At 34.8% G+C, this 26960-nt stretch overlaps 1 protein-coding gene and 1 long non-coding RNA gene across 2 annotated transcripts in view; one reads left to right on the forward strand and one right to left on the reverse strand.

The window, feature by feature from the left end:
- LOC120542197 overlaps window positions 1–5769 on the reverse strand; it is a 38363-nt gene extending 32594 nt beyond the window's left edge. The window contains exon 1 of the long non-coding RNA XR_005636168.1: window positions 5590–5769. This is a non-coding gene — a long non-coding RNA (uncharacterized LOC120542197). The remainder of the gene's footprint in view (window positions 1–5589) is intronic.
- Window positions 3739–26191, forward strand: fgfr4 (fibroblast growth factor receptor 4). The gene is made up of 20 exons (XM_039774471.1): window positions 3739–4624; window positions 9780–9944; window positions 13610–13800; window positions 14317–14461; window positions 16341–16595; window positions 16895–16984; window positions 17611–17777; window positions 18222–18345; window positions 19766–19956; window positions 20074–20212; window positions 20497–20690; window positions 20856–21001; window positions 21088–21209; window positions 21296–21406; window positions 21488–21678; window positions 22788–22910; window positions 23727–23797; window positions 24389–24526; window positions 24612–24717; window positions 25661–26191. The coding sequence occupies exons 2-20, from the start codon at window positions 9860–9862 to the stop codon at window positions 25820–25822; spliced, it is 2751 nt and encodes a 916-aa protein (XP_039630405.1). The 5' UTR covers window positions 3739–4624; window positions 9780–9859; the 3' UTR covers window positions 25823–26191.
- The last annotated feature ends 769 nt before the right edge of the window (window positions 26192–26960 follow it).

Genomic DNA, 26960 nt, shown 5'->3' on the forward strand with positions numbered 1-26960 from the left:
TTGCCTTTGTGTAAACTGGAGGCTGAACAATTTTACCTTTGTGAAAGTGTTTGTGATGAAAGTACTCTAGAATCTGCAAAGATCATCTTTCATCATTACCCCAGGCACACACTTTTGTGCAAATCAGAGGATGAAGAAACCATTTTACCATTGTAATTGTGACAATGATAAAAGGCAAAATACAGTCTCTTACATGCTTTGTCATCAGTCTCTTTCTTTATGAATGGAAGGTTGACTGAGAACTTTTACTTTGTGATGATATTAAGCATGAAAAGCACCAGAGTCTCGAAATATAACTAGAATCCTTTCCCTTTTGCAGAGCCAGCTATCTTGTGTAAATCATAGGCTCATTAAACAATCTTATACTTATGACAATTTTCATAATCATGTATATCTTTTTGTCTTGCAATTGATTAGCACCCTGTCCTGCATTAGTTTCCACCTTGCACCTTGAACTGCAAATATATGCATTGAATCCCCATGACGCTGAACTGGCCAAATTTGTTAGATAATTGATTAATATCAATTGAAAATATTGATTTTATTTGCCAATTTCTGAACTAGCTGCCTTTGTCTAAATTGCTGGTTAAAGAATTTTTATCACATTAAAATATACTTGTTGAAGAGGATTATATATCCTCCAAAGGTTGGCTGGATCTTTCAACATTAGTTCAATAAACAACATCCATCCATTCATTATCCAATCTGTTATATCCTAACTACAGGGTCATGGGGGTCTGCTGGAACCAATCCCAGCCAACACAGAGGGCAAGGCAGGAAACAAACCCCAGGCAGGGCGCGCACACACACACACATACCAAGCACACACACTAGGGACAATTTAGAATCGCCAATGCACCTAACCTGCATGTCTTTGGACTGTGGGAGGAAACCGGAGCACCCAGAGGAAACCCACGCAGACATGGGGAGAACATGCAAACTCCACGCAGGGAGGACACGGGAAGCGAACAATAAACAACATCTTTTATCAATTGTAGTACCTAATTTGTGTGATATAGAAATCCAGTTTTAAAGTGTGTCTTGAATGACTTAATAGAGTTTAAAGTTACTCATTTACAGATAATAAATGCAAAAGCCTTTTGGTATAAATACATAATAAATTAGCAGTTTAGATTTTGCTTTATATGGTATGCATAGCACATTCTTTTTAAATTTATTGCAATAGTGGCAGATTTGGAAAGAAATCATATTCTTACTCTTTTTTTTTTGTACTGGCAGATTCATTGTAGGTGGCTAAATTCTTTCTTTATACAATACAATGCTGCTACTAAATTCCCAAACCTACTGACCTATGATGTGAACCATACTAAGCCTCATAACTAGCAACTCCTCACTCGTCAACATTTGTAATTTGTAAGATGCTTTGGATAAAATTGTCAGCTAAATAAATTAATGTGATATTAATGTATACAGTAATAAGAGTCACTACATTGCTGCCAATCACACTGAATAATTGCTTGAGACTGAGATCAGGCCTCTGCTTATACTGCCATTAAGAAGAACTTAAGAAAGCCTAGGAGTAGTGTGCAATTTTCACAGCAATACATTCCAGCTGAGATGTAGAAGCTTTCTTTTCTGTAGCAGACAAGACACTTTTCAGCACTACTGAAGGGAAAAAAAACCCAATTTATTAAACAACATTCATGATCTTGGCAACATAATCCCTACTTATTGGACTGTCTCGAGTACTTGGCTTGGCTAAAAATTCATTTTAGGCTTATCTTTTCTTTTAATTTACTTCTGTTCTTAATAAAGGAAGGTTTCAAATTCAGTATGTCAGTGCTTCTTTCAAAACCTTAAGCCACTCAGGCACAGTTCTTTTCTTTTAATTTTTTTAATTACACACACATAAAATTAAGCAAAGGGTTATAATCTCCCAAATTAACTACAATGGGAGAAGTCAGTGATTACAGCACTACATCAGTGTTAAGTGTGACCAAGTGTTGGACTGAGAACAGCATGGAAGCTACAGACCTGAATTGTTTTATGAGGGCACATTAGGCTTGAGCTTAAATGGTGTCATGGTGAAGGTTAAGTAACTTGGTACAGCCTCATGGAATATTACTGAATCATAATCAATAGTAAATGTTTTAGGAATTAAAATCTAATATATGTAGTATATATATATATACAGTTATATATATACTGTATATATACTGTTATATATATATATATATATACATACAATTGTGTATATACACTTTTGTTTAAAAATCTTAAAACAAGTAGCCTCAGTACCTTAACTCAGTTAATCTTTATATAGCACTATTAACCATACGTACCATCACTAGGTTCTCTCCAGAGTTAACACCATTACAGTACACTACCAAATACAAATACTGATATGGATAATACCATCAACATAACAAACACAACAATAAAAAATATAACAAGGATAGTATACCAGGAGAACCCTAAAAAGATAGCTGCAAAATTTCAAGAAGCAAATGTTAACATATGTTGTGTGTGGGCTGTTAAAGAATTAAATAGTTTACCATATGACAATAATATCTTTAAAAGACAGAACTTGTGTTTTCATACCATTTTTGAACACAGCAGTTTGGAACTAACTTTACACTATTTCAGGCCCATCTACTTCTTATTCAGTATTTGTGGCTCATATTCTGTTATGATATAAGTATAGATGTATGTGGTAGCTGAGATGTTTCACTTAAAATTGCAAGGCTGCCAGTTCAATTCCTGTATTTGACTTATTGTGTAAACTGGAGAAGTTCACTTTAACCACTTGTGTTGCAAAAATCTTTGCATTGGATAAAGGTATCACCCAAATATAAAATAAAAATATAATACAATTCCAGATAAAATCAAAACACTTTTCTCATTTTAAATTGTCTTTGGCCATTTATGTTTTCCAATTGGCTCTTCTGTACCTATTTATTATTATTATTATATTATTTTATGTACTATAAGTTTTGTAACTTATGTCTAAACGTAGACCTCTTAGTGCTTATTCCCTTCAACATTTGAAGAAATATATTATAATAACAGTATACTATTATAGTGGTCATAATATTGCATCTTGTTACCTTCCAAAGATGAAATGGATTCTTATGAACTTTGTAACACTTTCTGCAATGTCTCACTTTACACAAGGTGCCATATAAGATAAACTATTGATTGTTTGATGCTTTGACTAACTAAAGCAGAGTCGCTTAAACTCGTTTTAACTCAACTTACATTTGGAAATTCCTCCCAAAAAAAAAGACATACTGCGACTAAACTGGACTTCAAGCCACAAGGTTGCTATGTGCAGGCAAGTGTAATGTTTTACGTACATGTAAAACATGTTCTCTAAAGAAATTAGCTATTTAAAAATATATCTGTGCCAGATGCTTCTGCTTTGCGTCCGTTGCTAACTACTGTTAGACTCAGATTCATAAAGAGGATGAAGGTTTGATGGTTGGTTGGGGGTAATTTGCAGAACTACTTGGAATTATCTGGCTCGGGAAAACAGCGACTTCAGTGTTTTCTGTCTTTACAAGAACAGCCTGAACGAAAAGCATTTAATCGGTGTGAAATGATCCTAGAAGGTATAAGAAATCCTGATTTGGATTTGGCGCTAACAGTAAGAAAGAGTGGGGGCAGTGGGTGGAATGATCTGCGAGGCAGAATGGTTTTATTTGGAAGAGGGAGGAGCATCATCCCTGACCGTCCTCTCTCTCTCCTTCTCTCTCTTTTAGGCTATTGTTATTGCTCCACTACTCACAGCCCCGGGCTAAAATCAGCAGTAAAAGCTTCGCGGCAGCTTTTCAGTGTAACTAGAGAGCCGCTAATTGAGACTTGTAAATGCTTCAGGTTCCTTGGAGGACAAGCCATTAGCGAGCAAGCAGGACGAGACATCGAACGAGAGAGAGTTAGTCAGTCACCAGCACCGGACTATTTCTACAAATTAACCTAAATGAAAAGAAGCACATCTATATATATGTAAAGCTGACAAGTACAACAACAGCCGTGGACAGAGTATACTATGTTTTTTGGGACTCTACACGATGGAATTCTGTTATTTACTTACGAATGAATAGAAAAGACGCACAATTATTTAGTCTGGATCAAAACTGGATTTATTGTAATTATTGTGGCACTGCGATCGATTACTACGACTAATAAGGAACGCATCATTAAATACAATAAAAGAATAGCACTTACGGAAATATTTTGTTCATGTTCATGAGAAACAGAAACAGCGGACAATAGGACAAAAGTGGACTTTGCACTGCTCCTTTCCAACCAGCAATACACCCCCCGGGCTTCCTTGGAGACACCACGCAGGGGCCGTGAGCTATTGTTGTGGATGAGTCTGCGCCCGATTTACTTTTCAGCACTGTTTACTATTCTTTTAAACGGGGGATCTGAGTGTTCATCCTCACAATAATATTGCTTTTTTCATTCAAGCGTCCGCTACTTCAGTGAAGCGAAATTGTGTATTATTTATCGGAAACAAAGTTGCACCGAAGATACAAATAAGAAACCGCTGCAAATTAAGTTTTCGTTCATCTCTGCCTTAAATGGTCTGCGTGAACCCGAATGGGGAAATCGGCTCTTCTAATTTTTCATTGATTTAGATGTGCTTTTGGAGTATTAGGTAAGTCCACATGTTTTTCGCTGTGAATGTGATGATTATTATTAACACCATCTGCAAAACTCTGTGTATTTACAACGACGTGTGCCTGAACTGGTAAGCCGTCACGTAGATACATCGTATCTTAAATTTCAAATCACTGTGGACGATTTGTATAGTTCCAAGGAAAGCCCAGTGTCCCATTCGCCCCTTCTCAACGCTTCACAAAATCTCAGACGTTTCGGTGTTCGATGGTTTAATCGAGTGGTAGCTACTTTAATGATGTATCTTTCTTACAGTTATTATTGTAACACTAAATGTTATAACATAGCGACGTAGTCTCCCATTCATTTCTCCAGCTAGAGGTAGGGGAGATCTATGTCCACTTCCCCTAGTTGCTGGCCCTTGACTTCTTTATGGTTAAGTTAAACTGTAACTGAAGCACTGTTTAAAGTGTAACTCAGCTGGACTCGACTTTGATTTATGTTGCTAGCCAAAGCCGTGAAGGTGATTCCTTTTTCTGTGGCGACGCTGGCAGTCCCGGTGAAAGGTCATCTCTCCCGGCTGGCGTGTTTCAGTCACTTGGTGTACCAAACATTCATGTTGCTTTACATTGCATATAATTTATTTACGCCAGAAACACACTTACCGTAGCAGTTTTTTGTCCTTCGTTAGGTGTGTACAGAACTGCAATTCACATCAAACGTCAGCATAATAAAGACATTATGCATGGAGAATGAAAAAATATTTTACCTGGAAATAGTTATGGATCGCCCCCATAACGAGCGCAGTTTAATTTATTTCTTCATTAAATTTTGAATCTTACAGGCTAGAGTGTTAAGACATATATTAAAAAATAATCATTTTATACATTCTTAACTCTAGAATATTCATTAATGCAATCGATCCTTCAAGTGACTGTCAAGCTGCGCATAGAATGAATACTTGTCAGTTGAACAAATGCTGCGTTAATCATATTCTCTATATACCTGCAATTCGCGTCTAAAATTTGACACACGTGACCTTGTGCCGAACAGGTGCGTGTCTTCACTTCCCGCGCTCGTGCTCGCCCTCGTACCCCACTGGTGACGCCACGGCCTCGCGAGACGTGGAAAGAGTCGACTCCACCGTGATAAAAGAGTTTGCCCACCAAGTTAAACAAAACGAGAAGCGTGCCCTTTTTCGTCACGTATGTCGTTGGAATTAATATTCCGCTAAGAGAAAACAAGAAGAGCCTGGCCGTCTTTTAATTGTCAGAATAGCGACGTTAATATGTACGCGAGATACGAAATGCTTTTGCGCTGGATGCTGCGAAATTCTGTTTTGGTTCGGTGTAAAAATCCATTAGTAAAAATGTATAGAACTGTCCCACGTTTAGGTAGAGACACACATCATATATTTAAAACGCTTTGCAGTTTCAGACAGGCTGTTTTTCTCCCAGATCGCACAGATAAGCTCTTTAGGTATAAGGATAAGTGTCATGTGGCATTGCACCCACTCTTGAATTGGCATCCCGGCCTGGGAGGGGGTTGGGGATGTGTGGTGGTATTAGGGTGTAGTTCCTGATATCGTCTAAGACTTTTAAGTACTTAATTTTTCAGGTGCTGAATTCAATTTTAGACTTGTTGGAGATTCTTGTAGTGTTGCATGGGACTGTCAGTTCAAACTGTAATTATACCCATGACAATTTTGTGCCCAGGAAAGGAATGGATGGAATGATGCATCACATTTGGGTCATAGTTTCATTTTGCCAGTTGGGTGACCTTTTGTGTGGAGTTTGTATGTTATGTTGTTTCTGGCGTAGGTCAATTTTTACACCAAAGGCTAACGTTTATGTTAATTGAGGACTATAAATAATGTCAGCAAGTGATGGTCCAGTGTTTTGTTCCATTCAGAATGGCTCACGTGTTCAGTGTTTTAAAGAAAGGTGAAAAAGCAGATTCTAGCAAAGAATGGAAGTATACGTATTTCATATTTGACAGCTAGTTGGAGGGTGCATGTTTGCCTTCAAACTGCATCAGCGTCCATGGAAAGGTGAGAGATAATTAACTCTTTAATTTCACAGGGGTGGGCATCTATGTGTGCTCAATAATGATGCACTTGTGGTTCCTGGGATTGGCTCTGACTCACACTGGAATCTATGGAAAAAGCACAATCGGAAATTAAACTTTTGTTTTTTTTCAACATTGCCTTTTAAGTTAATAGAAATGAAACAGCTACATATTTACATCTACAGGATTTGTTAGAATTTTAATTTTCAGAGTCTCTAACATTTTCTGTTACAATTTGTACATGTGTTCTGAAAAATATTATTTTTTGGAATAAGCAGTGTAACGCAGTGTAGATGGACTTGAGGCTACATGGTTGCAAGTTCAGATCCCAGTACTTTTTCCCCTTCATCAGCCCTCATCAGATAAGGCTGAGACCCATCCTGCACTTCAGCTCAAGTATGTAAATTGTGCTGTGCCATACTAAACTATACTTTGCAATGCTATGTATAATAACATTCATGGCGAATACCAATTAATGTATTTAGATAAATGAGTGTCATGGTTTTGCACCCCTAGCGTTGCTTCCTCTTTGAAGGTGGTTCCTAGATCATTTCTCAGCTTTAATGTCCTGAGCCTTCTTTCTTTATGTGAGTTTTGTCTTGTACCTTCCACAGTCCAAAGGCAGTTTTACTAACATTATCTAATATTGGTGGCTTTCAGTTTACCTGGTCTGTAAAAGTTGGCTATGTTGGATTGATGTTTCATCCAGCATGGTTAAGAACCTTGATCCAGTTACTGCTAAAATAAATATTGGACCCAGTAATGAATTGGTATCCCAACCAGATTTTGCTCCCCCAGTTCAAGTGGCAAATGAATGGATGACTTGTTTGCCCAACCAGAAAGAAGCATTTATGCAAAGAGAATGATTTGTAGACCTGTACCCTGTATCTATGTACAGTACTCACTAATGTGCTTTATAAAAGTATCAACCAAAGGCTGGTGTATGTTCTTTAGTCTGCATTGACTTCTCCTAACGTTAGTTAACTATTTGAGGGTGTAGTGTTAGCAAGGGGCTTTATTGAATATTATGGGTGTGTCATTAAAGAGCCTTATGAGAGGGTCCATCCATCCGTCCATTTTCTTTCACCATGGTTATGGGGAATCCAGAATTTATATCAGTGTAGGAAAACCAGCCCCAAACAGAATGTAATTTTGTGTTAATTACATTATTTTTAGTAGTTCTAGTAAAGCAATATAAGACAGAGCATATGTTAAAATGTAATTAAATTATTGAATTAGTTTTTTCACTTTATAAAGCATGATTAGCAGTACTGCAGTGTCATGCCCCTGGCATGGGTTCATTTCCTAGACTAGCTTGTGCAGAATTTGCATATTGGTTTTCTCCAACCCTAAAGGTGAGTTGTTTGGCTCATCAGCAGCTCTAAACTGCTCCAGTCTGTGTGGCAGGGTCGGTTCATCTAATACCATCATGCTTCAGGAATTGGAATGGTATATTCAAATAAATGTGTGAAAGGATAATGTGTCTGTTAAAGATGCTACCCATTGTTATTTTTCATGTATTTGTCTTCATTTATTGGGATTTTTGATAATTGCACAAAACATTTTTCATACTTTTTGTTCACGTATGCTTTTTGGATGACTACATTTTGAACTTTGTACACAAAATACCACTAAGTATATTGATGGCATTATTTTTTCCCCCTGATACTTCCTATTCCAGAATCGTAAAACTTTTTTTCTTATTTCGGAAGAAGTTGTACTGGTAATTCATTTTTCCTGATGTGATGAATCATAGACAAATTACAGAGAAATGCACAAATTAGATATTCAACTTTTTTTTACCATTAACCTAAAAGGCTTAGTAATTTTTCTGGCCTTTTACCCTCTTGTTATTAACATCTTTAAAATCTGACCCTTTGGGATTCATTCTAAATGTTGTGTTTTGTGTGCACTTTTACATTAACAATCCATGCCATATGCAATCCAGGTTTAATTCCCTATGAATGTTGCGGAGTGTTAGATTTTCATGCATGCTCCATTAAGTACCATACCATTTTTTAAGCCTGCTTAATCCCGATGTCCCAGTAAACCTACAAGAAAAATTTAAACAACACTCTAGGTTCATCAGATCCTCATTCTTGCTGCTTTTAGCCTTCAAAAGTCAAAGGCGACAATATGTACGCTGAGAGGTCTGGAGACAACTGAACGATGTAAACAAGCCTGACAAGGCCAATCTAAATTTTTTTCTTTGAGTGGGGGGCTGGGCTTAGCTAATGGAAGAAAGTAAGAGGGCCTTTGTTGAAGGCAGTGGGGTGGCAGAGGGAATTGAGGAGAGATGGAAACAGATGGTGATTGCCACAAGCGAATTAGGGTTGACACTGGTGTTGCAAAAAAGAAAGATAAGTTAGTAGTTGTGTCCCCCCACCCCCTTTTCAATCTCTGCACCATATTTGGAAAGGTGTAATGTGCTCCATTATATTTTATTTTACTGATAGTGAGTTAATTGGGTTTTTGAAATTATTTCAAATAGTTAAGAATGGAATTTCTTGGAAACCTCTGACTATTCACATATAAAAGTAAAAAAAAAATGTATCAAAATGGAATTTCTAGTGTTAATGTCATTTGAGAAATTAACAAAGCTTATCATCATTAAACCTCCTAGTTAAGTTATATTCCAGGAAATTTTGCATTTTTGTAGATATGATCTGTGGATTTCATAGCCTGTTTTTGTGTTTGTACACACCAGATAATTTGTTGAGATCATTTAAGCATGTGCTTGCATTTTTTCGCTTGTGTTTGTTCTGGTTGAGCCTGAGGAATTCTGTGTTTGGAATGGGGATGAACTTTTCAATGTTAAAAGAATCCAGGGTGAGATCCACCTTTTTAAAGTGCTTTTCTGTCTTAAATCTCCTGTTAAACAAGTGCTTGGCTATATAATCATTCACATTGATCCATCTGAGGATCACTTGATGGGTAGGGCATGTTAAGATACCATAAAGTACATTTTCACACAGTTTTGGGTTCAGTCTTACTTTTGTCATTTGATATATCCATTCATCCATTCTTTTACTAGATGATTAAAAATAATGCATACTAATTTTATAATACAGTTTAAGGTTGTTCCCATATTTAATGAGCAGTTCTTATATTTTTTCTATTTTTTCTAGGTTTCTTGAAGTGTGTCCATGTCTGTGTGTCTTAACTGAAGACACCTTTTTAACAGTTTAGCAACCATCCTTTTTTGAAGATGAAGCACATTTGCAAGGCAAACATCTTTCAGTTCTTTTTGTTTGTTATCTCGATAGTGGTGGCAGAAGATGACACAATTAAAGGTAGGTTTTAGCAGAGATAACCTTTATGTCAGAATGTGTGTAATAATTACCTGATGTGGTATATTTATACCCATTTACTTATTGTAAATCATGCCGAAGGCAGTTTGATTGGTCTGAATAAACAAAAGAGTGAGATTTGTGTAAAATAGGATGTTTTATTTTTAAATCTCTGTGTATGAATTCAGTGCAGACCAATTTGTAATATATACTTTAAACTGATCTGTATACACTTTACTTTATTCCTTTTATATAATTAATGATGATCCTGATCTTACAGGTATTTTGAAATATTGAGAAAAATGAACAATTTATGATTTATTATTAATGATTTTGTTCACAACTATTTAACAAATTGCTTGTTTGCAACTAGTTCTTTAATTTATCAATGAGTAACTATTTTAATAAGCAACTGTTTTGATTAATCTCCTTGTTTAATTACATCAATTATTTTCTAGTTTTTGCACTATTTTGTATAATTGTGAATTGCCCCACAGTGTGTGTTTTGTCTTTTATTAGACATTTTCGAAAACAAAATTAATGTTCCAAAATAGCTATATCTGGTCTCTTTAAAGCTTGTCAAATGCCCTTTCTGGTAAATAGTTCCTAAATGTGATTATTTTACTTCTGTTAATTTCCATCTATCCATTAATTATGTGCAATCTTTTTGTCAGGTTTTAGGTATTAGAGCTAGTCCTAGCATTATGAGCTGCAAGGTGGGATGGTTTGCCAGTTAGTTACACTACTCAGAGGCAGATATTGTTTGTATTTTTTTAAATAATGCTTCCTTGGCATTTAGTATGTCTCTTAGTTGCAGGTTTGCCTCAGGCATACGTGTAGCTGAATGGGGTAAGGGATTTTGGGTGTAAACTACCTGAACACACACCTGCCCCCAAAATAAAATTCATGGCAGTTCCAATTGATTGATCAAGGATGAAATTATAATTATTATATACATTCTCATACCCTTGAAAGCTACTTCCCAACTTGAGGAGTTCTCTCCTTTATGCTAATGTGGATGATTGTCTTCCTCAGGCTGGGTTGATTATTGCTATTGTTATAGACTCTAGCTTCTTGTGAAATTAACAGAAGAAAAAGCAAGTAAAGGAAGTATATGATGTTTTCTGTTGTCTCCCTTCATGTCTAGTCTTAAATTATACTACAAAACAATGATATTTTATGTATATGTTTTGATAATTTGTCAGAGAGGAACCATAGATTGATAAGCTAATTTGGTGTAATTATTTCATCCTGTAATGATTTCTGTTAGCTTTGCTTAAGGAAACAGTTAGCATTTGTAACATATTTGTTAAATTTGTTAACATTTATATTGCCTTTTGTAAAGTGATCTGGAAAGGTGCATCGCGTGGTGTTCATTCATCCATTTTCTGGACCCATTTACTCAATGTCATAGTTGTAGGTTGTTAGAAGTTGGCCCAGCTACAAAGAGTCTAAGTCAGAAATGATTCTTGGCCTTGGAGTGTTGTTATATCAGATTTTGAACAGTTTAATTGGTGCCAGTTAAAGACAAGAGTACTAAAAACAGTTGGAAGTATAAAAATGGAAAAATATCCAGTTAGAGAGTGAATGTACTCTTATAAACCGAAGTGCCACGATAATATATGCTACATTTTATTTTACAGCTTAATTTAAATGTATACACTGAGATTAGAAACATAACAGATTTTGAGCTAGGAGATTGGCTAGGTCAGGAATAAGAAACTGGTTGCACTGAAAACATGCAGATATTGAAGATATAATGGAAAGAGTTGCCTTTATTGAGCATGTGGATTTATAGTGTGTGTATATATTAAATTTAATATACTATGCCACATAACCATCTTTGTGCTTTCTTTCTTTGACTTCAAACAAACATCATATTTGTTTGGGAATCTTAATACCATTCTCTGCACAAGGTTCCTAGAAACGTTTGTTGGAAAAGTCTTATAAGGCATATTGGCTTCTTCACAGATGTAGTTGGTGACTGAGTTATCAGAAAAATGATGTAGCTCATCCGCTTAGGATCTCCAGTTCTCAATACCTCTAATAGCAAAACTCTAGCCAACATAAACGCTTACCAGGTGAAGGGGGTTCAGAATAACTGAGCCAGATATTGTCACCCTTTAGTGACACTTAATAATAGTACTTCTGGTATAGCTGGGGGAGACCGTTCCTTTTTTATTCTCGTACCTTTTTTGTCAATGTTCGGAAAAGGAAAAACATAATAAGTTAGAAATTCAAAACTTTGTTGATGAAAGGACCCTCCTCTTTTATAATATAAGTGCAAGGACAAATTTGATAAGGCAGTTGTTGGTTCAACAAAAGCCTTTTGTAGTGCTTTTTCTTATTATAATTTTTCTTTAATCAAGAGTATTAAACTAGGCTCCACTTTTATGAAGCATAAGGAGCCAGGGAGGTTTCAAGTAACAGCAGGAGGAAAAACAATGTGCCCTTGAACTTTTGCCAAAAGAAATTAAAGCAATTTGGGGACGGTAATAATTGTAAAGGCAGAACAACTTACACAGGTTCATTTTTTTTTCTCCCGTTTTCAAATTATGTAGTATTTAATGGCCCTGCTGAAACTAAACTGTTTTTTTTTTGGACTGAAAAACAGGAAATGTTTAAGATCAATTTAGTTGTTATCTTTATATTGTATTGTAAAAACTGAAGTTGTTTAGCACACATGTGAGGTGTCATTAATTGCTGCTGTGAAATATAGTATGTGTTAGAGATTCCATTGAGGAGTAATGTTGTCTGTGATCAAACAAATGTGCTGCTTTCATTGAAGCACAGTTTTTGCTTATATTACAAGGTAAAAAGAAAATCTATTTTTGGCAATGTTTTTGGTGGGAGCCAGTGGTCTTGGTTAGTGCTTAGTTTGACAAAGAGTTTTAAATGATATTTTAGAATGATGTGTTTGAGTATACAATACATTTGATATTTGTATCTTGAAAAAAATATATATTGAAAGTAAAAGTCTTAGTTTTGTGCTCAGTTTTAAAGTTGACTTCCCCCAAATGCATGATTATAATTTCCACATATGCTGAGAAATAACAAATTTCTTAAAGGTCAAAGGCAGGTTACGCTCCATTCTAGGACTTGACAGGTTCATTAAAGTGTTTGTGAAGAGCTGCGCAACTGTTTTTCATGCCTTCAAGCATTTTGGGTGACAGTCTTTTTGTCTATTTTGTGACAGAATGTTTGCTTTTAATAGAATAGCTAATGTAAAAGTTATATATAGTTTTTCTTTTTCCTGCTTTTGTCCAACTCTATTTAAAACCTTTCCAGTGTCCTTATTTACGTTTTAGCTTCTTATTGCCTACATCATTAAAGCATTGCACTCTTTACATTTGATCTGTTGTATCTGGATTTAAGAAAGAGCATATGACTTGTAAAAGTGAATTTGTTTGTTTACTTATTAATTTGGACAGGAAGGGAGAGTGAGGTCTTGTCTCTGGTTAGAGAACTTTGATTGCATCTAATTGGAAAACTTACAGGAAGCAATTTGGAAGGAAATTGATTCAAAGAGTACTGTTATGTAGGAAGATGTCGTTTATGGTAATGTTCTGTTTATGCAAATACAATGAAGAGACTGCCTGTTATGCTGAAAATACTTGCCTAAACAATGTGTAAATACAGCCTAATATTTTGTTTTTTATTATTTTTAGATCATTCTGGTTCCCAAGCTGTTGTACAGTCTGTCATCCCATCAAACACTACTGCAGTTGTGGGCAGCAAAGTGGAACTCTACTGTAAGATCTACGCTTCAGCTGACACTCATGTACAATGGCTTAAGCATATAGAAGTCAATGGCAGCCATCATAAGACAGATGGGAAACCATACATTCATGTACTAAAGGTAGTCTAGCCTGTTTCTGATCTTGGTGGGGATAAAAATTGCAGGCTGTATCTGTTGATATAATCATTGTAAATACATTCATTTAATTCACCAAGTGACACATGATAACGACTGCTTAAAAAATTAGTTTGTGGCATGAATCAATGTATATGGCCAGAGTGGTGACTCTGTGGCTAAAGGATCTGGGCTGGTAACTTGAAGGTTACCGGTTCGAATCCCAGTGGTGACAGAAGGAATTCTACTCTGTTGGGCCCTTGAGCAAGTCCCTTAATCTGTAAGTGCTCCCGGAGCGCTGTACAAATAGCTAACCCTGCACTCTGCCCCTAAAACTCTTGAGTATGTTGGGTTATGCAAAAATGAGAATTTTCATGCAGGGATTATTACAGTATATAAATGAAAGGGTCATTTTGTTTACAAACAAATTATAAATGTGCTGTCTTGAGGACTTAATATTTATGACCAGTAATAAAGTATTGTATCGGATGCTAAACTTGCATTTTATGCTTCTTCTTGTAGGTGAATGTACTAAAGTTTTCTGACGACTTTGGAAATTCTAAAGTTGATGTCCTTCTTTTATCCAATGTTTCCCTTGAGGATTCTGGGAAGTATAGCTGCACATCTGGAAACAGCGTTGGTACGGCATGGCTAACAGTTCTGCCAGGTATATATAAGTGTGTTCGAGCATATAGTTCTAGAGTTGTCTAATACAGTCTAAAATCAGGTCTGTTTTTCCTAAAATACTCATGTTCAGCCTTCAGCTTATAGCATTTTCTTATGCTTGTCTGTTTTAATATCAAGTCACACCAAATAAGAGCATGTACAAAAATGGAAGTGGTTAAAAAGATAATGTCAAACAGGACTAGAATAAGGAAAGAGTTGGGGCTCCATCTGGACATGACATTTAATGTCCAGTAAATTAAAGTGAAACTAAAACCTTGATATCTGTTGAAGTAAATGCTAAAGAACTGAGCAAAAAGATACTTTCAGATTCTAAACAAGATAGGTCTAAGAGTCAACGCAGACTTCTGGGTAAGTGGAGATTTTAATATGCTTGTGACCAGAAAGGGCAGGTCTTGCCGCATTTATGCAGGAAGTGATGTCAGTTGGCTTCCAAATACTTCTCTACATTCTACAGGAAACAGAAACTGTGTTAGTAAGAGTATTTCACCCTTGTCCTTCCCCTCCTGTCTCCCCAAACCAGTGCCTGCTCCCCAGGCTAGCGTGTCTGACAATAATTACAAAGTGAGGTTATAATATTGTTAAGAAATAAATCCATAAGGAAAAATCTGAAACAACAAAAAAAGATTTTTATTTTTTTAATTCAAATATTGTTTAGTGTAATGATTTCACTTTCCTGTGTATGGTAAATATGGTATTTAAAACTGCCCTACATTTAAAAAACAATGGATAAAATGATTCCTTATAGTGATAAAAACATTGCTTATAACATACAGACAAAAACTCTTCATTAAGTTCAATGCAAAACAAATTGCGGGGTTGCAAATTTTACATGTATAAACAGTGCATTTTGGAAGAACCGCACAAAGTTACATATGTTGTAGAGATTTTTAAGAATGAATTGCATGGATTAAATTATATATCCATAAGAATTACAGTACTGTGTTGTGCTAGATCAGATCAGATAGCCAGGCAGATACTTTTAGTACATACTGTACTTCAGATTGCAAAATTAAGGCCCTGCTAAATCACGCAAAACTCTTCTCTTCTTAATTATTAAATTAAATCTTGTCAGATTTGCCTTTTTTTCCAACTAAAAAGTGTGAACTTGCTATATTATTTTTTGTTACCAACTTTTTATTAAGTAAAGACAAATTGACAGGATATATCAATAAATGGACACACCATACAAAGTAAACTACTTGCTATATTCACCTAATTTATTTTTCAGAATATATTAAGCAAGATAAACCATTTCTTTCCCACATAAAATTTCAAGAGAATCTGTTTAGAAGGGCAAAAGTAAAGTTGTTTCTTATCATTCTGTTTGGTGATCATCATCCTGATCAATCTCCTCACCAAAAAAAAGGGAAAAAACAAACCACAATTGAAAAGTTTCTTTCGTCCTTTAACAAAGGCTAGGGAAATTGGCAGGGGTAACAATGCCAAAAAGAAGGGAGTTTTATTTTAAATGTTTGGAGTCCTATCATGCTGTGATATGTTCATTATGTCTTTTGTTAGCTTGTCGGCCTTTTTTTTTTATCACTAGTATCTAAATCCTTAGCTCCCCCACAGAGGGCAGTGGCTAAGAGAAGGAGTGTCCATAACACTGAGAATAGCTGTTTGTCCTATACTTAAGAGTGGAGAATTGTGGAGAAAGAATGGGGGGTGGGGTGATGTCAAACATAGCATGGCTTTCTCTTAATCCTCCTCTCTCATCACTTCACTTTCCTTTATTTTATTTATGTTTGTATGAGTATCCTGTATATATTCTTTTTCTGTAATTATATGTAAACTGTTTAGAGAATACATTTTGCTTAATTTTATAGTATTACTGCATGGTTCTTCTTCTTTTTTTATAGAAGATCAATTTGAAGAGACAACAGAACATCTTCTTTTGGATCCTGGTGATGTGCTTAAATTAACCTGTGACACCAACCGCACATCTGGAATTAATTGGTATAAAGAGGCAAGCAGAATTTTGTCTGGCACACGGGTGCAAATCCGACACAATGTTCTGGAAATCTCTGACATGACATATGAGGACTCTGGTCTCTACTTGTGTGTAGTTCAGGGTACAGGGGAGATACTTCGGAACTTTACAATTACTGTTGTAGGTGAGTCATAACTATATTTCCAAAATGAATCATTCAATAGATATGTATAATATTGCTTATAAATAAATACCTTGGCTAATGTGCTGTACGTTAAGGCACAGGGTAAAACATTTGGAAAAAGAGAATTTCGAGTATCCAGCTTCCTTGAAATTTGGGTAATAGTGTGTAGCAAGTTGCCTCAGTCTTCTCTTAGCATTTTTGATCAATGTTAATTTCATGTGGATTTAAAGGATTGTGTGTAAACAAGGAAAATCATTTAATTATTAAATCATGTTATTGAAAAAACATTTTTTTTTTAGATTCATTAGCTTCAGGAGATGATGATGAAGATAGTGGAGGAGATGGTACAACATCTGAAGTGGAAGACGAAAGAGTTTATTTCACAAGAGGTATTCCTATTGACACTTTCCTTTTCCCAATGAATTTAGATTTACATTATTGATAATTGAGAATATTTAGATGTTTTCTCTCCCATTTTTGTCAGTTTGATTTAGTAAATAGTAAATTATATATTGAATACATCTTTACTGAACCAATAGGATGCAGTTAATAATAGCTGGTCAGCATTTTGTTTAAATGGCTTTAAAGCAGCTACCTTGAGCTATATTTTCCTCACTGTGCAAGTAAGCATTTAGTTATTATTTTAACCTTACTTGATATAAGTATTCTTTTATCATTTATTTTCTCCTTTTTATTTAGTAAACCAGATTTTTTTTCTGAAGTTGTATACTTGGGGTCTTCCTTTTGAAACACTAATTTTGATATTGTAAAAGTTCTTTCTCTGTCTTTCATACCACCTACCCCAAATCAACTATAAAAGGCCAACGTTGTGAGATATTAAAGTTTTATTGTTGTGCTCTTTAGTTAAGTATTAACATTTAAATCAGATAAAATTCCTTATTTTCTTATAGTAGGATTGCTTTTTAAACATTTTAAAGCTAGACGTTTTAGAGGCAATTACCTTAGTAGTTTTAATATTGCATTCTTAAACTCCTTATGCAATTTTTCATGACAGCACCTTACTGGACTCATACTCAGCGAATGGAGAAGAAATTATATGCTGTGCCAGCAGGGAACACAGTCAAATTTCGTTGCCCTGCCATGGGTAGTCCCTTACCCACTATCCGCTGGCTGAAAAATGGGCGTGAGTTCAGGGGAGAGCATCGCATTGGTGGTATCAAGGTAGCTGAGCATTTATATACATTCTTACTATCTTTAAATAACATACATTGATTTTCTAAAATGTAACTAAGTACTTACTATTTGTTCCCTTGTTTCACTAACCTGGTAGAGATAACAGGGGATGTGTCACAATTTTGTATTTTGTATAGATCTAAATATGTTAAGAAAGACATACTGAAAATTTGACTAGAAACATTTTTGTAATGACTTTTCTTGAGCTAACACTTAATTTGTTTTGCCACAATCACTTAGTTGTAGTGTTTGTTATTGAACTGGTCAAAAATTGATTAGGAGATAAGCTTCTTTGAATTAAATTTTTATTAATTGATTTCAACTTTGTTTTATAAAACATTCCTATGACCAGATAAAGAATAACGCTGGTAAAAATGGATAGAATATGGAATGAGTAATCTAGCATTATTAATATCTTTTTCATTTATTTAGTTGAGACATCAACATTGGAGTCTAGTCATGGAAAGTGTGGTGCCATCAGATCGGGGAAACTATACATGTTTGGTGGAAAATAAATATGGCATTATCAGCCACACTTATCTTCTTGATGTATTGGGTAAGACTAATGTATTCTTTAAACTTGACTGAGTTTTTTTATCACTTAATTGATTTTTATTTTATAAATCACCACCACTAGACACTTTAAAGACCAAATAAAATTACATTTAACAAGATAAAAGAATAAATACAACTGCATAGGGCTGAAATAGTGCATGGAAGAACAGCAGCTTTGAAATACAGCTTACATTATGTCTTTGTCAAATTAAACTATATAAAAGGTAATTATTGGTTGGTTTAGTTTTCTTAGAATTTATTAGTTATTTTGAAGTAAAACTATATCAGTTACTTATAACCCATGATAACCTGAAATATTACACAGTGCTTAACAGTAAAATAAGTAGAGTAATGTAGAAATGTAATAATGTGTGTTCTTTTTATTTTTAGAATTTAATTTAAAATATTTTTTACCTATATTGTATGGGGTAGAACACTGGCCATACCATAGGCATTAAAACTATAATTTGGCATAAAAAGAAAACACCATAAAAAAAAAGTCCTGGTCTATGAATACACAACATACGCTAAGGGTTTGAGAGCGCTAAAGAAGATGAAATACAAACTCCAGTATTACTTAAAACTGCAGAAAAACAGCATTTTGTTGGCCTACTGGTTCTAGCATATCTTCAACTGACCCAAAATGGCTTACCACCCACATAGGCTTATTAGCAGTGCACAGATGAAAGTTTCCAGAAGTGCACCTGAGACTAGTAGTATGATAGAACCACTATCTTACTGGAAACAACTCTACTGTTACTTTTACTATCACCTGCTGTGAGGTTGTCTCTTACATGCCACAAGTAAAGATGTTTGACGAACAGAGCTTCATGGAGATTAAAGTTAATGGAGCCATAAGTTGTCATAAGTCAGTAGATGCAATAACCATAATCATAAAAATAATGCATTATCAAGGTTTGTGAATAGATAACATTTTATTTGTCCCAAGATGAATGTGTTAGCTTTTTAGAGAATCTCAAAAAATAAATAATTGTAACAAACAACAATCCTCCTCAAATACACACCAAAACTATTGAAAAGAAAGAGAAAATTTCTGACTTGATTAAAGAATAAAACAACAGTTTCATTGAGGAGCATATAATGCCATTGGTATAAAGGAGCCCCAGTAGTGTTTCTTGACACACTTCTGCTGAATAATTTGTTGGATAAAAGTCATCAGTGTCAGTGTGTCACAAAGAAAATGTGCAGGATTGTTAATAATGGTACTTACTTTTGTTTTTATTCTCTCTTTCACTACTAGTTTGGGTCCTATAACTGAGCAAACCTTTTTAATTAGGTTTTTGTAACACAGATTTCAGTGGCTTTATATTTGGCTGTAATTTGTGTTTTTTGACACCATTATCTGTCTCAGCAGATCTTTTTAAACTGCATTGTTTATTTATTTATTGCTCCTGCTACAGAACGTTCTCCACATCGTCCAATCCTGCAAGCAGGTTTGCCAGCAAACACAACAGCAGTGGTCGGCAGTGATGTAGAGCTGTACTGCAAAGTCTACAGTGACGCCCAGCCACACATCCAGTGGCTCAAACACATTGAAAAGAATGGCAGCCGTTATGGACCAGATGGTGTTCCTTATGTACAAGTACTCAAGGTTAGATGATGGTGCCAAGTGTGTAAAGCATTTTCTGCTGCTGTTATCTATACTAAATAACTTTTTCCCAAGTGAATATGCATTCATTAATTCATTTATTTTCCTTTTTCTCAACAGACGGCTAGTATTAATGTATCAGAAATAGAGGTCTTGTATTTGCCAAATGTAAAGTTTGAAGATGCCGGGGAGTATACTTGTCTTGCTGGGAATTCCATTGGAATCTCCTTTCAGTCTGCCTGGCTCACTGTTATTCCAGGTAAGATACATTGATCATCTCACAGTATTATGACATATTAATGTGCTGATGTAATTTACTGTCAAATTGTTCAGTGTCTTGTATGCTTGTATCCTTAAAAGTTATACATAGTTTATTATTCCAGTTGTGATTTTTTTCCTGAACCTTTGAATCATGACAAGAAAGCTTAGAGGTTAGAGGTGATATGATGCTGATTTATTGCTTTTGAGGGTGCCTCATGTTTTCCTATATAGATTTTGGAGAAGAAATTCATAAAACAGAATGTTTTCTGTATTTACTTTCAGAAGAAGATCTGGTCCGTGATGCAGACATCAATGAAACAAAGTATACAGATATTATCATATATGCTTCTGGCTCACTTGCCATTGTGATGGCAATTGTTATTGTAGTGCTTTGTCGTATGCAGTCCCCACCTACCAAGGAGCCCTTTGATGTCTTGCCTGTTCAAAAATTGTCTAAGTTCCCTCTTCGTAGACAGGTATGTTTGGAATTGAAAAATAGCTCTAATATTCATTCATTTAACAGACATTTTATTAAACTAACTTAATTTATTTAATTTCTTTCATACTTTGTTTCCCTAAACATGTAAAGTGCATCTTATGTTAAATAAGAATTCTTTTCTGTTTGTTCTTATTCTCTGCAGTACTCTCTGGATTCAAATTCATCTGGAAAGTCAAGTGCCTCACTGATGAGAGTTGCACGTCTTTCCTCCAGCTGTACACCTATGTTACCGGGCGTCATGGAGCTTGAACTGCCTCTTGACCCAAACTGGGAGTTTCCACGAGACAAGTAAGTATCCTTTTGCTTTCTGTACTTAAAATGTTGTTATAGTACTTGTTTAATATTCACTTTAACCATTTTTTTTTTCATTTTAGTTTAGTACTTGGTAAGCCACTTGGTGAGGGATGCTTTGGTCAAGTGGTCAGAGCAGAAGCCTATGGAATGAACAAGGAAAATCTTGATCAAGCATGTACTGTAGCTGTCAAAATGCTGAAAGGTACTTAAAAAAAATATATCTGGTTTTTTTTTGTTTGTTTTTTTTTTGTGATGTTTGTATTTGATGATATTTTTTTTTTTTTATAGATGATGCAACAGATAAAGATTTAGCTGACTTGATATCCGAAATGGAGCTGATGAAAGTCATGGACAAGCACAAAAATATCATTAATCTCCTTGGGGTTTGCACACAAGATGGTAAGTCAAGCACATTATTATTTTTTAGATTTGTTCTTTTTGTGGTATAATTAAAATTAACCTATTTTCAATGTGTTGCAGGTCCTCTATATGTTATTGTTGAATATGCCTCAAAAGGCAGTCTGCGTGAGTATCTTCGGGCACGCCGGCCCCCTGGTATGGATTATACATTCGATATCACCAAAGTGCCTGAAGAACAACTCACTTTCAAAGACCTTCTGTCTTGTGCTTACCAAGTGGCTAGGGGAATGGAGTATCTGGCATCCAAAAGGGTAAGAACTTGTTTAGTTGAGTGTTTTGTAAATACCACACTTTAATGATAAGCACATAAATGCCTATGTGAATTTTATTTACTGTATCATCATTATCTGCCCGACTATATACTGCATAATCCCATTACATAAAATTTACTCCAGTGCACACATGTTAAGAGAAAAACCACCACCAGAAAACTGAGCCTTGCTTATCTTTATGTAAAAGTTTTTAATTAAAACAAAAATATTTAAAAAATGCAATGTTGTAAACACAATGTAAATCATTGCACTTATTAGGAGACAAAACAATATTTAATTTTTGTGTTCCATAAAGATGTTATTTTTCGCTTAACTCTGTAGGGGCATATTTTGTAGAGGATTTTAAACTACTAATGCTTAGATAATTACCAGGGTCTTAGGCTGTACTTGCTTTGCCTGCCAACCCTGTTCAATGATCTTCAAAAATCAGATATCTCATAGGTGTGGAGCTCAGAAGGTTTTTTCTCTTGCAATTGGTATTTTCACGTGACATGGTTGAAAACTAGCATTATAAGACACAGGGTTAAACCTTTTTCTAAATATGGCATTAAAAGAAAGACTGCATACCATAAAAACACAAACACACAAAATTAATGACATTATTTAGCTAAACATTGACCTGTTTTATTAAACAGTGAGCACAGCGTTTTCGTTTTACAATAACAGGACCTATATAAGTCAGTAAAAATCTTAATTTTGTAAATTTTCTTTTGTATAGAACTTAAAGGGGACAAAATAGACATTAACATGTAATACATGGGGAAACATTTTAGGTAATGCCCCTCTTTTTTGTTGTTTCTGCTGCGGTTGTGTTTGGGAGTAAGAACTTTTCCATTACTCCTGTGATAATTTATTGGAGTACTTGAGATTGGTCAAATTTTTGTACAGGAAGCCACAGCCACTATATCTCTGCCATGATAATAATTATTTAGCTCTAAAAGAAGTTTATGATAGAAAAAGTAAATGACATCCATTCTGTCCAAAAACAAATATGTTGTCAGGAAAATGACTGTGAGTTTATTCATGATTTTGGTTCATTTGTGTAATGTTTCTTATCATCTCTCTCTCTCTCTCTCTCTGTCTCTCAGTGTATTCATCGAGATTTAGCTGCCAGAAATGTCTTGGTAACAGAGGATAATGTAATGAAGATTGCAGATTTTGGCCTAGCACGAGGGGTCCATCAGATTGATTACTACAAAAAAACCACTAATGTAAGTGCTCCTGTCAGACCTGGGAAAATTCAGCGATATATGCTATTCTTCATGTTTTGAATGAAAAGATGTTTGCTTATTTTAAACTACTATTGAGCATGTAATAATTTAGAACATCATTTTTTTAATTAGTCAGTGCCCTTTAGGTTAATTGTAAGAATAATAAAAACTTACCATTTTTTGTTTATAAACATGAAAATAAAACATCGGTAGAAAATAACTAACATTATAATAATGCAGTGAATGGATTTTGTTGTTAATTTAAAATATTTCCACAAAAAGATACTGAATCTCCAGAAGTCCATGATTACAAAGCAGAGAACTCTAGTCTATCCTTGCATGTTTATTTCTTCCAGTTTCTTTGTTTATCAGATCTTTAAGAGTTATTCAAGAACTATTTGGGACAAAAACATAACACAAAGATCACCAACTGGTATATTTTGAATAGCAGGCTGAAACAGCAGCAGTATTTTAAAACTGGCAATAAAAAAGATGAGATGAAAAAAGATCCTAGAAGCCCGGCTGTTTGAAAGCTCTGTTTGGAGACAAGTAGGGAAGATGGCTAAATTGGGCACATTTTACCCAGTTTTTAATTCCTTTGAAAGCAGATTGGCATGGCAAAGACAAGATGACATTATCTAACGCCACTGGGATTTGCAGCTTTAATGTTTTTAAAAACAGCCGTTTGATGTTTTGCCAGTGATTGACAAGATGTTTGATATGATTTAATTGGCATAGTCTGCATTAAATGGGGGGGCTGTCGGATCCCATTATTAACTGTCTGTTCAAAATCTTTTTCTGTTCTGCTAATTGCAGGGACGCTTGCCGGTGAAATGGATGGCACCAGAAGCTTTGTTTGATAGAGTCTACACACACCAGAGTGACGTGTAAGTAAAGCTAATCATTCTGGAAGGCTGAAAGTTTTCACCATCTAGTGCTATAACACAACCTTCTGTTCCACTTAAACAGAATTAATCATGTCATAAAGTCCCTGATTGTCTTTTATTAGCAGAGACATTACAGCACAGGATGTAAAAAAGTAATAATTTGCTAATTTATTTAGTTAATAGTTTAATGCCCTTCGATAACCATTCTGTCTTTCATCAATTGCAAGCAAACAATCGTGTTTTTAGCTTTTTCTCACTTTGCACATACAGTACACAGTAATTTATGGGTACCCAGTGCATCTCTCTTCAGCCTTTTGAAAACCTAGAAAACCTCCATTAATTTTTCCTTTGTACCCTTAAAGAATATAAACAGGAATCAATGCATGAAGCTAAACATGGATTTATTTAGTTTTTTTGTAATTTGTATTTCTCTTCCATTCATGCACCAAACTGCCTTGTTTACCTTAAATAAGTAATAAGCCAATGTCAGCATTGGTCTTACACTGATGTCCGGTATCCTCACCTATAATAAGTTTCAAAACATGTTTGTATGAATAAAATTGCTTATTTTTTTATTTTTTTGGTCAACAGGTGGTCTTTTGGAGTTTTGATGTGGGAGATTTTCACACTTGGGGGCTCTCCATACCCAGGAATCCCAGTTGAAGAACTATTTAAACTCCTAAAAGAAGGACATCGAATGGATAAGCCATCAAATTGCACACATGAGTTGTGAGTACATTCCTAATTATTTTGAAGTATAGTACTTGCTAATAGACCTGAAGTTGATCATTCTTACCATTTTTTTTACTTAAAGGTACATGCTGATGACTGAATGCTGGCATGCAGTACCTTTACAGAGGCCAACATTCAAACGCCTTGTGGAAGAGCTTGACCGAGTACTTGCCTCTGTTTCAGATGAGGTATGAATCATAGCTGTTAAAAATGTGCTACAATTGTAAACTTTAGACAAAAGCTAAAATAAGAACACAGGCTTGCTCTTTCTTGTCCGTACTTTGAGATTCATTTCTAAAGCAATGGTATTGCAATATCAGGCAGAATGGATTGCACTAGTAGAAGGTAGTAAAAATGCCACTATAATCTGACTTCTGTCTGCAGGCAGAGTAACTGGAGGTAGGAATCATCATAGAAATTAGAGGTGGCATTGGATGCTTTATAAAAGTTTCTGAAAACATCTTAAAAATCTCTGAGAATAAAAAAAATGTTCAAAACTAATATGAAACATATCTTTAATGCATGTACAGGCTATCTTTTCACATCTACAACCTTCTAGACAGCAAAAAAAAAATCAACAAAAAAAAAAACATTCATAGTCCCTAAACTTCCTCTATCCACTGCTTTGGCAGCTGATGTTCTTTCTTTTACACAGTTATAGAACTAGAAGTAGTCTTCTTTATAGACCTCACATTGCATGTATTTCAGCTGTCAGAACATGCAAAATAGTAATGTATTCACACATATGTGACCAAGAGGATAATAATTCTTTAATAATACCACATATAGTCTTGTTCTGCAATCTTGTTACATTTGTTGAATTTAGAGCTGTGAATCCCAGGGAGGTCAATTCTCGCTGCATCAATATTAGGTTCCGACCTCAAAACAGTAACTTGTGTCATACCTATTTATGCATTTTGGCAAAGGAGAGTTCATAAATGAGTTATTGAACTTTTGCGCTCTTAATTAAATTTGAATCACTTTCAATATTTATATATTATTTTAAATATGTGTAGATTTTGTGCAAACAATTGCAGACTCATTTTGTAAATCACAGAATACTTAAAGCTAACTGTGTTTATTATTGAGTATTTGTTATTCATTTATTTCTTTGTTCATTTATACCAACAGTACTTGGACTTGTCCACACCATTTGAGCAATATTCGCCCTCCTGTGAGGACACTTCAAGCACCTGCTCTTCAGACAATGACTCTGTATTTACCCATGATACAATGTCCACAGATCCTTGTCTTCTTGGATATCACAATGTCAGCTCTGGAATAAGGCCTTAATTATAATCTTATTTACTGTGTGAATGTAAATATGTTTTAAATATTTATATATAAAAAATATAAAAATGTATAAATTTGAACATTTCAAACAAAAATATTGCACAACCCTTTTCAAAGTGAAAAATATGGAAAGCAAAATGGTGCACCATAAAGAACGTGGAAAGCAAAACTTTCTGCCCCTACAAGCTTCAGCAAAATATCACATTGTTTTATCTTCTCAACACAACATTACAAATGTGGTTGTCTTGAATTTGGAAAGTTCTTTTGGGGCATTATCTCTGGAATGTTCTTGTGAAGGATCAGCCTGAAGAAGATGTCCTTTGATTATAATGTCACCTGGCTCTTGCCCAGTGGACTAAGAAAATGGAAGACTTTGCCAAAAATGGAGGTCACATGTTTGGTAGCCATTTTACTGTCTGCTGAAAATACCAACAGAAGGAAAAGGAAACCATATTTGATGTAAGATGGAAGTCCTTATGAATTGTTATACCTGTATTTTACAGTATGATGTTTTAAAGATCATCTTCTCTCAGGACTCTTTTGTAAGTTGCTGTCGTGGCAGCAAAGTGCCTGATTTTTAAACTTTTTTGTGAATAGCAAATATAAATGTTTCTTATGTACATATGTTAAAAAAGACTCAATTGTATCCTTTTCTAAATTATTTTTGAATGAAATTAAATGAAGAAGGTGTTATTAAATTGAAGAATCTGAAAATAAGTGCAGAGATTGTAATATGACAAAACTTAGCTTTAACTATGCAGCAACAAAATAAACAAAGCTTGCATTTAGTGTGCGTCAGCAACATTTTGAAAGGAGATATTTTTCAATAGAAATACTATATGCCATGCAACAGTATACATTTTGACCAAAATTACAAATATATATTTTTACACATTTCACCAGCCTTGTCAATTACTTGGTTCATATCATGTTAGCATGAGAAAATATGCAAATATTGCCAAAACATTTTGACACCATAATACAAAGCTCATAGTGTTCAGTTTTGTCAGCTTGTGAATTTGTAATGAATGGCAAACATTGCATTTTATTGCTAAAATAACATTCACGTGTTTTTCTAAATGCAGTTCATTTGAATGTAACCCTATTTCCTTTGCAAAAGTGCCAAAGTGTATGTATT

The sequence above is a fragment of the Polypterus senegalus genome, chromosome 13, assembly GCF_016835505.1.
Source record: "Polypterus senegalus isolate Bchr_013 chromosome 13, ASM1683550v1, whole genome shotgun sequence".
Lineage (NCBI taxonomy): Eukaryota > Metazoa > Chordata > Cladistia > Polypteriformes > Polypteridae > Polypterus > Polypterus senegalus.